At 35.9% G+C, this 15,148-nt stretch overlaps 1 protein-coding gene across 1 annotated transcript in view; it reads left to right on the forward strand.

Moving 5' to 3' along the window:
* Positions 1-15,148, forward strand: part of LOC129230985 (cyclin-dependent kinase-like 4) — a 90,878-nt gene that overhangs the window by 3,758 nt on the left and 71,972 nt on the right. The window contains exons 2-4 of the mRNA XM_054865229.1: positions 1,243-1,364; positions 2,987-3,059; positions 8,405-8,495. Of these exons, the coding sequence (XP_054721204.1) occupies positions 1,243-1,364; positions 2,987-3,059; positions 8,405-8,495 (286 nt within the window). The remainder of the gene's footprint in view (positions 1-1,242; positions 1,365-2,986; positions 3,060-8,404; positions 8,496-15,148) is intronic.

The raw sequence follows: 15,148 nt of genomic DNA on the forward strand, positions 1-15,148 counted from the left end.
CCGGCATTTTTGCTTTATTAAAAATAATAAACATGTTTTCTCCTCTTAATCTTCTGTTTTCTGTCCTGTCTTTCTTGTGCTTTGTGTCGTCACTGTCGCTTGTGGAAAGCGGTTCCGACCATGCATTGCTATGTGATTTCCCATCAACTAGATGTAGTCTATCTGCCCTGAAAGTCTGTAAACGCTGTACTGATACATCCTGTCTTCTGTAGTGTAGAATGTACATCGTCGCACAGTGGGGCGAAAACGCCAAAAAGCGCTTATAAGTGTTTTAAAACCTCTCTCGCTTGTTTGTTTCACAGGCATGTTATAATGGTGTTTTCTCGATTTGTTTGGGCTCAGGGTCCAAAGTTCGCAGGTTTACGCAGCTAATTCTTTTTCAGGGTCTTTCTACAGACCATTTATGACTAATTAATATTAATTTCTAAGAGGACATAAGAGGACATTTTTTTGTAGTGATTTGAAAAAAAATAACATTGAATTCCGAAGTTTTTGGTGCTGATCAAAACCGATTTTTGGTTTGAGAATTCGATTACTCATTTTTTCCGTCCTATTACTATCGTTGGACAAGAGAGAAATTAAATATACCCGCCTTTAATAAGAAAAAAAAATATAGACTGCTTAAAAGAAATGTTTGTAAATCCCCGTACTTATGGTTCTTCTACTTTCTAAAGACTCCCTTCAGCTTTGTAGTGGACGAAGGGCTCTAAAATTCCAGTTCTGATTGCCTAAGAGGCAGGCCTGTGCAAATTTATTAATTCTCAAGTGGTTTAGTATAGGAAAAATACTCCATTTATAAGCGCTTTTTGGCGTTTTCGCCCCACTGTGCGTCGCCTCAAAGCAACAGTAAGAAATTGAAACCCAAGAATAACAGTAAGATATCCTTATTTTGCTCTGGGGAGATGATATCAAAATGGCAAATTTTTTCAGTTAATTGCCTGTTTGAAGTTGAAAAGAATGTAATAATCAGAGAGATTGTTGTGACACATTTCAAAATTTTTAATGTCTCACTTAAATTTACAATATGGAATATATTTGCGTATACATGTAGGTGTGTGAGTGTCCAGTAATAGAAATGTTTGACAGGACGTATGCACCTTTATGCCATTCTGATGTTCCCTACAGCCAATTTAAAGCACCCTGTGGTGCTTTCGAAACACCCTTCCGGTTTTAAAGCACCCTATATATTAATACTTATGAAGTCGAAATATTTTCTAACTAATGCCGTTTTTTCTGTTTCAGCAACTGAAGCATCCGAATCTAGTTAATTTAATCGAAGTCTTCCGGCGGAAACGCAAGTTGCATTTGGTGTTCGAATACTGCGAGCATACGGTATTGGATATTCTTGAGAAGCATCCGAAAGGGTAAGACATCTCCTTCAAGAGACTTAGATCTAAAAAAGCTTGTCATTTACTGATTTTTGTTTTCCCTCTTTAACAACTGGTTATGCATTTCTTCTTTAAGTCAGTTATCTGCCTTTCCTTTGCAGAGCACTACTTAAAGATTTCTTGCTTACAACAACGGTACTAACTACAGCTCGAACACCCACTAAAGTGCGAGGATTTTCAATGTACGAGGTTGTGTCACGATTCCCTCCAGGATTGGAAAGCTTATTAAAATGCACACATTATGAACACTAACACAGCAACAACGTTGAATTTACCGGAGAAACTCTACAAGTTCTGTTCCAAAAATGTTCGATATATGCAGCTTTCGTGTTGCGGCAGATAATCAAGTTTATAGTCGAATTCTTGCTTCATTCGCTGAAATGAAGCAAGATCAATGGTCGTTCATTTTCTATCAAGGTAGGGCATCCATCCGTTATCTGACAAAAGTTCGCCCTTTCCTCGATACCAAGCTTCTTGGTCGTTCGAATGGAAGAGGTCATGACGACGACATTCGCCTTCTTCCGTGGCCACAAAGCTCCCCAGACCTAAAGCCACATATATCTACACGCGTTTTTCACATTGTAGAACTTCCTGAAAGTCTGGATTCTCTGAAAGCTCAGTTTTCAAGCAAAAGGTCAGCTCCATATCACTATCTTAGGATATGCAAGCTAGAGCTCTTACATTAGAGAATGTGAAATCAGAGAAAACTGCGAAAGCTATTCGCTCTGACGAGAGTGACAAGTTAGATCTCACCGTGGGAAATGAGATCTAACTTGACACACTGTTAAAAACCGAACTCTTAGTGGAAAGATTAACGATTAGGTTCATACCCCTTTCATATCTCTTTTATCTCTCGTTTCATTTGACGAAACTGAATATCGGATCATTTCTGAAATTTGTATTTATGAGATAAACGAATCGTTCTGGGGCTGGTCCTTTTTTCGTTGGACTGCGAAACATTATACTTTTTATGAAGGTGAGAACGACTTTTACCTGTATATTTAAACCAGCCCCTAAACCTGAACCCAAAGAGGGAAAACTCTGAAGGGGTAATATGCAGTACTATATCTTAACTGATAAACTAATTTGGTTAGAACACGTTTCACTTCCTGCAGTCTGTCAAATACAGTGAATCCCCATTTATACGTTTCTCTTTTATACGTTTTTATCATTTATAATTTTTTTTAAAATTGGTCTCTGCACAGTACATTACATATAAATGTTTTTCTATTATATTTTTTGTCCTATATACGTTTCTTTCATACAGTACCTTCAAAAACGTATAAATGGTGCTTCGCCGTAGTTTCAGTTATAAAATAAATTGATATGGCGCTAGATTCTTTTGTACTGATCGGTCAACTTTGACTCGAGAACTAAATGAAACTCGTTTTCACTAAGTGAAAACTCATTCATGTAGTATTCAAATTAGGGTTCCCGATCAATTATTCAGACTTCGTGCTCATTTTACATGATATATCAATTATAAAAATTGCGCTGTTTTAACGAAGACTTTATGCCAAACAGTGAAAAGTGCTTTGTTTTCTTCCTATGAGTATATATTTTTTCCTTCTCTTCTACACTTGTCATATATTTATCAGGGTTCCAGACATGTTAACCAAAAGAATAATCTGGCAAACACTGCAGTCTGTCAATTTCTGCCATGAACATAATGTAAGTGTTTATTATTATTATTATTATTATTATTATTGAAATATCTTTGCATAGCATATTTCTCAGATTGAAAGTTGAAATTTCTTGCTTTTCTAAATCAAAATGCCTTTCTCAAATTGTATTTCCATGTTTTAGCTCTATTCAGAAAACCTATAGTAGTCTGTATACAGGGTGTTCCGTTTTAACCTACAAGACCTTTATTTTCGCAACCGTTAGTCCTAGATGTATGCTTTCAATTGCAGAAATGTTTAAAATCAGATACAGAGTTAAGATATTGAAAGTTTGAATTAAAAATAAAAATAAGTCAAAAAATGCAAAATTTAGTCTTTTATAGCTCCAGGTCCTCCAACTGATATTTAGAGAAATAATCTCCATTGAAATATTTTTTCAACACAAAGAGTTTGGCATTGAGGTACGACCAATATTCACCGAGATATGAAAAGCAGCGTTTTGTGACTTACACCACTTTACACTCGCCGTCAATAACACCTTTTGGGGAAAAGTATAGCGGTTAAAAAGTGTTTAAAATGATATGTGTGCACAGAGTGTGGTTTTTCTAATTCTTCGAGGTTTTGTAGTGTGTTTTTGCGTATCACGAGATAACATTTGCATTTCTTTTTGAATAGCAATGAAAAATATAAATACTTGGTTTTACTTACTTTGACGACCTGTCATTCTTCTGAAAGGGCGATAAGTTCCAATCTCATCTTCTGTATGGTCCCGAAAAACTTTGAACTGGAATATCTTCTTAAGTTTTCTTCGCACAACTGTCAATTTTTTTTGTCAGTAATAGTTTTCAATGGAGATTATTTCCCTAAATATTAGTTAGAGGACCTAGGGCCCGTAAAAAAAAGTTAAATTTTGAATTTTTTAACTCTTTTTTATATTTGCTTCAAACTTTCCATATCTTAACTCTGCATCTGATTTTGAACATTTTTGCAATTGGAAATATACATCTAGGACTAACGGTTGCGAAAATAATGGTCTTGCAGGTTAAAACGGAACACCCTGTATATTTAAAAAATATATTGCAATATACCGACCGCCCGGTAGCGCCATCTACAGACTGATTTTTGTCCTTTTATTCTTGACTTTCCAGTCTGTATTAGGGAAATAACTGAGTTGGAGGAAGATGTGATCTCATTGAAGCTAAGGGTGCCAACAAGCTGGTAGCTAAAGTAAATGTAGCACGCCAGCAAGAGTCAAATATACCGACAGTCACCAACGAGCGCAGTCTATTGCAAGTAATTCGTTAATACACCTGGCTTATAGACAATAACTTATTGCATAATACCCAAGCTTTGCCTTCTATTGACGAGTTGAACCGTACCATTGCAGCAGACTCACTAGCATGCTAAATTCATTTTAGCTACTAGTTAGTGTGTTGTCACTATCAGCTTCAATGAGAGGACACTTTTCAACAGGTTAGTTTTTGTCAATTTAAGGGCAGAAACATAATGCTTAATACCTATTCTTTGGCTTCCATTGACGAGTTAAACCGCACCATTGCTTTGTAATCTCTCTGGTGTGCTAATTTTGATTTAACTACCAGTTTGTTGACACGCTCAGCTTTCACCATCATCTTCCACCAGCTTGTCGATTCCAGACGGATAAGTCCATAACATCCCTAATAGCACAACGAGCCACGGCTTAGTCACTGTGAATCACAAACTTCACAGTCACAGAGTGAGCTTAGTCACAGTGACTCCATTGTGAGTCACAAACGTCACAGTCAGAGTGAGCTTAGTCACAGTGACTCCACTGTGAGTCACAAACGTCACAGTCACAGAGTGACAGAACTGTGACGACAAAAGAAGTCACATTGTGACACATTTGCAACAATTTTCATGTGACTTCATTACACTGTCATTGTAAGAACTGAAGTGTGACCGGTCACTATGTAACGTTGTGGAGAAGTTGCGTTATGACCTTAATGTGCCTTGATGAATTTTTTTTTTACTGATTGAAGACTGTGAATTGATCATTTTCTCATTAACACAGTCATTCAAAACCAAAAATTTAAGTGTTCTAATAACTTTCCAGCAAAACAATGACACAATTTGACCTATCTGAGACTGTTGCGCGACGTTATCTTCACGTCACTGTCCTCTCGCGGTGACGTCACACTTTAACCCCTAATAACACAGTGACCAAAATGTGATGCGTATGTGACCACCCCGATATGGACGAAACTGCAGTCTCTGGATGTAATAAGCGGGCTGTTGGTACATTGCAAGAAGTTCTGCCTTAGCTCTCGCTTTAGAGCGGTAATTTCTGCTTAAGAAGAATATCATTTATTCCATTAAAATGAACAAAATTGAAAAGTTTCAAATAATGAACAGCAGCACTGAGCCCTTGGAGACCCATATAATACTTTTCTAGTGTTTTCTTTGTTTTCAATTAGTTTATACTTGGTTCAGCCTGTCATTTGCGATTAAAAATAAATTAACAACTTACGCATTTTCATAATTAGTATGTTCTACATCAAACACGAAATACGATCTACTCATTTTGCTTTTTTTCTCTTTAGTCCCGGAAAACTCGGACACAATCTGGCAGGATCAAAAAAAAAAAAAACCCTGCTGCTAGCGTATTTCCGATAACTCGGAAATTTTAAACAAGATCACTATTCGGTCCACAAGAGAACGAGGTTTCGGGACTCTTCTGCATTAGTATTGACTTCTAGTTGAATCCTTTTTGTCTGAGGGAAACTCGTATGAAAGATCTGATATCAATAGTACAGGATTGCTGTTCAGTCGACAATATGAAGCAGTTTTTTGTTTGGTTATCACATGACGTTCCGTTGCGACGCCGAATGTCAATGGAGTTAAAATGCTGTTTACCTTTTATTATCATTAAACTTTTTTAACTGTCACATGACAATGATGAACAGGTCGTTGCGGATCTTGTCGGCCGATTCCAAAAACGAATAGCCTCCTGGAATACTTTTTTTGAGAGATGAAATTACCAATCTGCTCTTGTATTTCTTGCTCAAATACTTTTCCTTATTCTATTCTACTGACGTTTCCTCATAAGAACGAACTCTAGGAAAAAAGGGAGAGGGGGACCTACAGTTAAGTTTGAAAGCGTTTTTTCAACATTTAATGTTCCATGCCAATTTCCACATTGATTAACTTGCGCAATAAGTGAGAAAAATCGGGCCACCCTGAGGTTCATGGATTAATTTCCCTAAAATTATTTTTCAATTAGCTCCAACTTGTACACATTCATTCATCAGCTGACTCATCCATGCATTTATGTATATATATAAATGAATGTATGTGGTTGTGTTTGTATGTTCCTTATTCAAATCCACAGTTAACGTAGGATTTTTGCCAAATTTGCCGCAGAGGTAATTTTGTAATTTAAAAAAAAAAAAACACACAAGGAAATCTAAATTTAAATTTTATTCATAAAATTATTTTCTATTCAAACGGACTTCTGCATAAATCCGAATCAAGTCTGAATGACAATCCGTAAAAAACTGCTCTAGATGAAGTCTCCTCCAAGATTAACTATAATCGTTAACTTTATGAACCTATGTTGCAAGCAAACGAATAGTTTGGTTAGAACTTGTAACCACCGGGAAGTATTTTTTACGAAAAAAATCGGCAGAGAAAGTATGAAAATTTATTTATGTTTATCAGCGACATGCTTTCAGCATTTTTTAGAAGAGAGCTCTAATTATAAGACATGTTGCAGTTCACCGTTTCCTTAAATTTCGTTCTGCGAAACTTTTCAGGGTTTCATTGAGGTCACTCAAGGTTCTGCGAAACTTGCTAATCTTCTTTTAATTCAAATAACATGCGCAAAAAATAATCATTTGGGCTTGCAGCGTCACTTTTATGCACAGTCTTAGGAAAAAAAAGACTATTTACACGAGAGACACATGTGAGGTTTATCTAAGATAAACCATAATTTGTCTAAGATATATGTGGGAATTTATATTTAATTTATCTAAGATATAGGGTAATGGCACGAGTCACAGACATACTTAAGACATCGCTTTCAGGTTAACGCAATTTTCTGAGCCTTTTAATGTATTTAGACTTTTTAAACAATGTTTCCCTCATGCAACAACCTCTCATCTAACGATTGGCTGCTTCTGGATCCTCTGAGTTAAGTCTATTTTTATTTGCTCAGTTTCGAAAAAAGATCCGACCCCCCCAGTAACAGACACTGAAAAATCTGATGAGTAAGACAGGCTAAAAGGATGAGTAATTGACGAAATTTCCCTTTTCTTTTCAAAATGTGCAAAAGTTCTGAATTTTTAGAACTAAAGCCTTATTAAATTCAAATGAACATGAAACACCAGCTGACCTCGATTAGGCTGTTCACAACCTTCCACCACTGCCTTGTAAATACTAACTGGCTCATAAAATTCACTCTTATAACACAAGATGGCTGCACCATATTTATGGGCCACAGCAACATCAGTTTCATCCACCTAAAAGGCTTATTATTTAAATCCAAACTAATGACTGTCTACATGAAATACACCGCCAGCTCAGTCATTTCCAGCCGAGGATTGCAGTTTCGTGCTTATTAGTACTCATCAGCCCGGCATAGAAAAGTGACTGAGCTGGAGATGGAAAACCTCTGTGCAAATTCTATTTAACTACCAGTTTGTTTGGCACTCTTGGCTTCCTTGTGAGGTTTTCCATCTCCAGCTCAGTCACTTTTCTATGCCGGGCCGAGGAGTGGTAATAAGCACGAAACTGCAGTCCTCGGCTGGAAATGATTGAGCTGGCGGTGTATTTCATGTATTTCTGCTTTAGCCCTGGCTAATGGTTGGTAATTTACTGAATAATGACTGTCTGTTACTGGATCCCCTGTTACTGATGACCTTACCCTATGTGGTATCCAGCACCTGGGCAACGACGGGTAGAAAGAACAGGACGGGTAGCGCAGGAAGAAATGATGGTGCACAACGACATTTTTCTTTTTTAATTGGTTCACTACATAAATTTTGCTTCAAGAACAATAACCATTTTACATACAAGTAAACTACAATAAATCATGAAGAAACAAAGCTTACTGCAAAATAAGACAAGGTAGTCCTCTGTAGGAGCAATGTCGCTGGGTGATATCAAACTGCTTGTTGGTAACGCTTTATCTTAGTGTAGGCTATCTGAGAACGATGAAGTCCTGATGTAGCGAATTTTTATTATACTACGTTATAAAATGAGGGATGATCTTATTGGTCTACTTGGACTAATTTGGAATGTCCACTTTATATTTTTTAATGATTAGCTTTGTTGTTCAGCTAGTATCGTGAAATAGTGTTATTTCAATCGATTATTATTCTGTACTTTAAAATCATTTATGATACTTGTATATTTCAGTGCATTCACAGAGATGTAAAGCCAGAAAATATTTTGATTACTAAAGACGGGATTGTGAAGCTATGTGACTTCGGTTTCGCTAGAACGCTAAGTATGTCTTAAGTTGTTAAATATTATGCTTTTAACCAGTGCTATGTCTCATTTGTTACATATAATGAAAGTATTTTTAAAGTGAAATCAAACTAACTCATAAAGTAATTGTTCCTAAGGTCAGTAAAGCTTAGTTTTTGGTGATTCAAAGAAATTCTACAAAAAATGATTATACTGAGCTTTCAAGTTAATGTTATCAAGAGTGAAATTGAGACCGATAGCAAAATACAGAAGACTTCAACGCTTATAAGGGAAAGTTTTTGTTAGGTATTGAGCAAACCATTCTCATCGATATTTTTTTTTTCTTTGCTAATTAGGCCTTTTTCTACGAAGGAAAAAAAAATAACTTCGACCTAGATGTCGTTCTGTATTGCATTAAAGTGAGAAGTACCCATTGTATTGAGACACACAACTTTTCAATTAAACTGTTACAATATATTAGTATGATTTTGGATGGTAGTTAACACTACCCTTTGAGGAAAAGCTCTATGCTATAAAAATTACTAAGATAGTAAAAGAGGTGGGTGTGCCTTTTGACATACGTACCATAGTACAGACTTCATTGACTTACCCAGTAGGGAAGACCGGGGCTAGTAGTGACATTTTTGTCATTTTTGATATTACCGTAAGATTTGAATTGATATGTGAAACATTTAGTGCATCATATCATTAGAGTAAATCCTGGGCAATATATTTATAAAACAATTATCAACATTTCAAACGTTTTTCATGGCATAAAATACAAATTTGCGTATCCTCTAAGTTAGTCTCAACTTGCCCCATAGCGGGGCTAGTAATGGCATGCTTGAGGCACATTGTGACACGCAAAAAATGCGCACAAATACGTTGTAATATGTACAAATCATGTAAGGAACACAATTGAATGAGATATTTTAAGTTAAGAATGAAAAATTATTCATTTAAACTGCTCTTAACACACAAAAAATAAAAAAACACCTTCGTGTTTTCAATAACAATTTAAATGAAATGAAACTAAAGTTGTTAAATTATTAAAATTCCAAAATTGTTTTTAGAGACACATTTAAAAAACTGTTAATAAGAAAGATGAAACGTAGACCAACACTAATGTTTGGCCATCTTAATCTTTGACTCATTACAATGTATAGTAAAGTGTTCCGAAAACAGGATATTTTCGAGAAACAACTTCCAATAGCAAAAAAATGTTGTATATTGCCATCCTTAACATGGGAAAAATAATTTAAAAAGAATAATATTTATATCATTAGATCGCGCATTGGCAGCAAAATTTCAAAAAAGGTAAAAAATGATCAATTTTCAAATATTTTTATAAAAATCAAAATGTTCAAAATTTTTGTTCTAATCCCGTTTAAATGCTTCCTTTTAATAGTGTTTCAATATATCTTTGTAAATATGTACATTTCTTTACAGTTTTTAGTTCGCGCATAAGCCGCAAAGTTAAGCAAAATCAACCAAAATTCAACGTTTTTAGCCTATTTTGTATATTGCAGTATTTCTTCATTTAGATCCCAGTTGTGTATTTTTTACAGCAAATGTGCACTATACAGCTCTTTGCTGGAACTGCAATCATATTGCGTCGCATTAACAACCCAGAACCCACTCCAAGTAGGTGGTTGCACTTTGTACTCCACCCTGCAATTTCCAAGAAAACTGGACTTATTGACAAGACTTATACATTTGTAAAGTAACTTTCATAACTATATCGTTTTAAACAAGTTTCTACGTTTCTACCAAGGTGAGAAGTTGGACTTAAGACTCAGTTTTGGGCACTGATGTTTGAAAAATATAAAGGTTTTCATATAAATCCATCTTTTCCGTCTAATACCTCAACTGAATTTCTGCAGATTCACTGAACAGTTTCACAATCCATTCCACTGCCCGTTTGTGATATGGGAATTTTAAGAATACATACTTAAGAAAATGTATATATAGTTTCTAGAAATGATAAAATATCCTTGTTCTACACATCATCACTGAAACGGAGAAAGTAAACACGTTGACCTGTCAACTAACTGCTGTAGTTCGAAGCTTCAAATTTTAACATTGATGGAAGAAATTCTCTTATTACTATAGAAGTGTTTCTTGATTAGTAGTCTTTTGCGTTGTATAGATACCCCTTACTGTAATCGACATCCATTATATTTCCTTTTTAGTGCATTGCCATGACCAATAACAATATCTCAAAAATAACAAAGTAAGCATTTCTCTGGATCACCAGATCCACAATGTTTAGTTACAATTAGAAGTCGCTTAGCAAACATTTCCTTTTTTCGGCCCACCGTAATGTGTAGGCCCATATCTTACAAGAGTACATATTTTTATAATCACTCATCATATTGCTTGTTTTAACATCCGATGTGCTGTTAATGCAAATAAATTTACGTTTGTTTTTTTTTGGTACATTTGAAAGGATTCCAGTTTTCAAGTGTCATGCATTGTAGCCTGTCTTCTACGAGTCTAGGAACTTCGTATTGCTACAAGCAAACTAGACAATCAATTTTTATCATGTTCAGAGCTATCCGTGAGCAGTTTATTCGTGAGAAGTCCAAGGAGTATATACTTCATTTATTCAGGGAATCACAACAAAACACTTTGTAAGTCGCGAAAGGACTCAATGAACCGCTACAGTATTTTTGAAGAAAAATGGTGACTGAAAAACTGTTGGCAAGAAAATGCGTTTCTTGTTAGTTGTTTTTCAAAAAGCGTCAAATCTAAAGTTTATGGTTATAAATTTGTCGTTAGGATCCTAGTCCTATTGCGGGCAGTATCCAACACGTTTTTTAAATTTCTACATAATTTTCGTTCACTTAAAAGGACGTCTCTAACGGGATCCTAAATTAAAAAGTAATTTTTGTTTACTGTATTGTACGTATTTTCACTGCTTGTACAATGCTTAATCTATCAAATTTATTGAGGTTTTAGGCAAAAAAAACTTTTATTTCAATGGGCCGCCCTCATTTTAGGGGTTTTTTTTTCGAATTATTTGAGATTTCAATTACCCGTGACACCTGATTTGGCATATAATCAGTCGTTTACTATGTCGGAAAGTGCTACTTAACTTCAGCTTATGATGAACTCGATGTAAAATTGAGCTTGGCAAATTCCTTTTTCTTATCCGTTTTCTGCATTTTGTGTCGTATTTATTTTATTTTTGAGCAAATTTTCTTGTGAGATGCAAAGAAGGACTAAGGACTTAAATTTAAAATGACAGACTCCAACTCAGACTCCGAATTTTGAAGCGTCTGACTCAGATTCCTTTACCCCTAAAACAGTTCGACTCCGACTTCTAAGCCTTCTTTGGCAAGGCTGCGAGACTTACGGACTTGGAGGAAAAATGACTCATTTGACTTCTGGAACTGCAAAGCCTCTGACTCTCAACTTCTCCCAAAAATGAATCCGACCACTACTCCAATTCCGACTCTGCAACCCTGTTGGAAACCATGCGTCTCAAGGGCGCCCATATAGGGGGCAAGTGGGGGCTCAAGCCCCCCCCCCCTTAGAAATTTGAAGTTCCTTGCTTTTAGTACTTTTTTCTTTACAAAAGATGTAAAAACATTTCTTATCCAGCCATTAATGAATAAGTCATTGAAAATGTCAAATTTTAGGAACTCTAATCTGTACTGAAATCAATTTCCATGGGGAAAAATATCCTGCTAAACCATGTGAAAAAATCTGAACCCCCTTACAATTTTGCACATGGGCACTCATAATGCGTCTTACATGTGTAAGAAAGGGGGGAAGGGGGAGGTATAATTCGTTTTTGGCTGAATTTAATTGAAAAAACGTAAACGGATGTGATTGAAAATTCGACAATTATAGAGTGTATCATTAATCGTCGCCTCAGAGCAACAGTAAGATATCTAATCCCAGAAATAACGCTAAGACATCTTATTGTTGCTCTGAGGCGACGATATGTAGCATACAATATCATACTAGGCTACTAGAAACCAAGCTGGAGTTTGTCCATTTCCTTCCTAGTCTGTAGTTCTGTCATGGATGCGGAGGAGGAGAGAGTCATGGAGTCGGATGTATTTTATGGTAAAAAAGTTGATGTCGGTCATTTTCCCTCCGAATCCGCGGTCATGCTGAAAATATTTATGGTGCTTAAAATGTTAAAATTCGTTTTCAGAAAAATACTATTTTCAATTTTTGTGAGGGTAAAAACCACGTAAAAAAACTTAAGAACATAGGATAACGGCACCAGTAACAGACACGCTTAAGACATCGGTCTCAGGTTAACCCAATTTTCTGAACCTTTACGTGTATTTAGATTTTTAAAACTATTTTTCTCCCATGCAACAACGTCTCATCTAACGTTTGGCTACTTCTGGATCCTCTGAATGAGTCAATCTATTTTTATTTGCAGAATTTCGAAAAAAGCTCCAAACCTCAGTAACATAACCAAAAACTCTGATGATACCCACTAACAGACAGGCTAAAAGGATGAGTAACAGACGGGATGAGTAATAGACAAAATTCCCTTTTTCTCTTAAAAATTTGCAAACTTTCTTTATTTCTAGTACAAAAGCTTTTAAATTCAAACAAACAATTATTGAGTACCTACTCAACTAGAAAATTTTCATTAAAAAAAAAAAAAAACATATAAACATAAAACACACAAAAAACATAGAATTTAAGACGACAGCGAGGTTTTTACAAAAAAAAAAAAAAATAGATTTAAGCTCGTGCAATTATCTGGATTTAAACTTCCAAATTGGAAACATTTTACTTGTAATATAAGTAGGAAGGCAACTTGACTAACAGCCTGTTTACTAAACTATGCAAATGTAAAAATAAAAATATCTAGGTAATCGGTATTCTTCATAATTCTTCACCCCCTTCTGAACTCCAAGCTGGATGGCACTCTTCTTCTTCTTGAAGGGGCTGAGAATACCGCCCAAGACACTACTAATGATCTTATCACTATCTCCAGTCTCACAGGATTTGGGTGTTCCAGGTTGTTGGATGTTCTGACCAATTACTGGATGATTAGGGGGTGCGGATCTAAGGTAACTCTTAGAAGTAACTGATCTTGAGTTGGGTTTGATGGTAGATGTTCTTGAACAGAATCAACGTTTCCCGTTTCAGTTGCATTCGTTGTGGTTTCCATAATTTTAGCATCTTCTCCTGAATCGCTTGTTTCAGCACTTGACTCTTTACTACTTATTTCCTCCCATGATTTTTTGCATGCTGATCCAATTAATTTCCACAGTTTAAAAGGGACTTATCTTCAATTTCCCTAGAATGGAAGGCTTTAAACAGCGCTACTTTTTTTGAAGGAATGTACTTCTCCATAATGTTTACAATAGTTTTTAACTGGCTTTGTTGTTGTTGTTGTCGTGTGCCAGCGATGCTGGCAATTTAGGGTGCGCTGCTTCACTTTTCCAACTGTACCGTAATTTGGTGTGAAGTCCGACTTCTACAGTACACACATGCCATAAGGACTCGTTTACAGGGCAGGCAACCATTCACAGCATAACAACACATTCACAGAAAGAAAGGACAAGGACAGGAGAGGGAAAGTACGTCCATGCCCGAGCCGGGATTCGAACCTGGACCTTCCTGTCGCACTCAGACTTCACTGACCACTATAGACAAGGCAGGCGGCACTGGCTTTGTTCAAGTTTAATATCCTTCTCCAATGTACTGCTTTTCTTACAACTGAAGGATCTGTTAATTTTTTTAGGATTCCAAGGACTGAGTCCACTATGTTCAAATCCTCCTATATTTATCAGTGGTCTTAGAGTACTTATTGTCTGTTCCAACAGGCCAGGAAAATGAATTTTTTTAACAATAGGTCCATCTGAAGAGGTTCTTCTCAGCAGCTGCACACTGTCTAAAAATTCTTCTCTTAATATCGGAAACCCTGCTTTAGATTATGAGGGTAACCAGTGTACCAGTACTCCTCGTCCTTTGAAAGCACTGGGTTTGGATCCATTCTGCTATTGCTAGGGTAAACCCCTTTCACTTTCTTCAAAAGTGTAACTCGTGGTACTCCTATTTTTCCTTGCTGAAGCGGCAAGACTTATACCATTACTTTTTACATCCAATAACGCTGTTTGTACCTGTTCTTCACTGTAACAGAATTTTCTGGCAGGGGGGGGGGCACCCTGAGCTGAAAAAATGAGGTGTTTTCACTATTCTAAGGTTCCAAAAAAAATGTGGCATGAGTAACAGACACTCTTTTGGACCAGTAACAGACTCCCTGTCTGCCACTAGTCACGTTGTTCAATTTTCAAAATTGACACTGATCGGCGAAAAAAAAAAAAAAAAAAAAAAAAAAAATTCAAAATACTTCTTGCTGTGTCTTGTGTAAAAGGACAACCTGTTTCCAAATAGGAAAAAACTAAGAATTCGGTATGCAATTTTGGAACAATTTGTGAAGCCACTTGAAAAATTGACATAATAAAAAAACAAAAGATAAAAAGATATAAAATTTCCTACAAACATATTTTATGTTACAAGAAGTAGAGAAAAGCATAAATTCATTCATAACTCCTTTGACCAAAGGTGAATAGACTTAAAAAAAATTATCTGCAAAGAAAGTTGGAAACAATTATAAAATTTTTCATGTATTTCATCAGTAATCAATGTAAGATCCTTTTTGGACGACTGTAAGTAACTAGTGTCTTGTTCATCGAATCTCACACAAAG

The sequence above is a fragment of the Uloborus diversus genome, chromosome 10, assembly GCF_026930045.1.
Source record: "Uloborus diversus isolate 005 chromosome 10, Udiv.v.3.1, whole genome shotgun sequence".
Classification (NCBI taxonomy): domain Eukaryota; kingdom Metazoa; phylum Arthropoda; class Arachnida; order Araneae; family Uloboridae; genus Uloborus; species Uloborus diversus.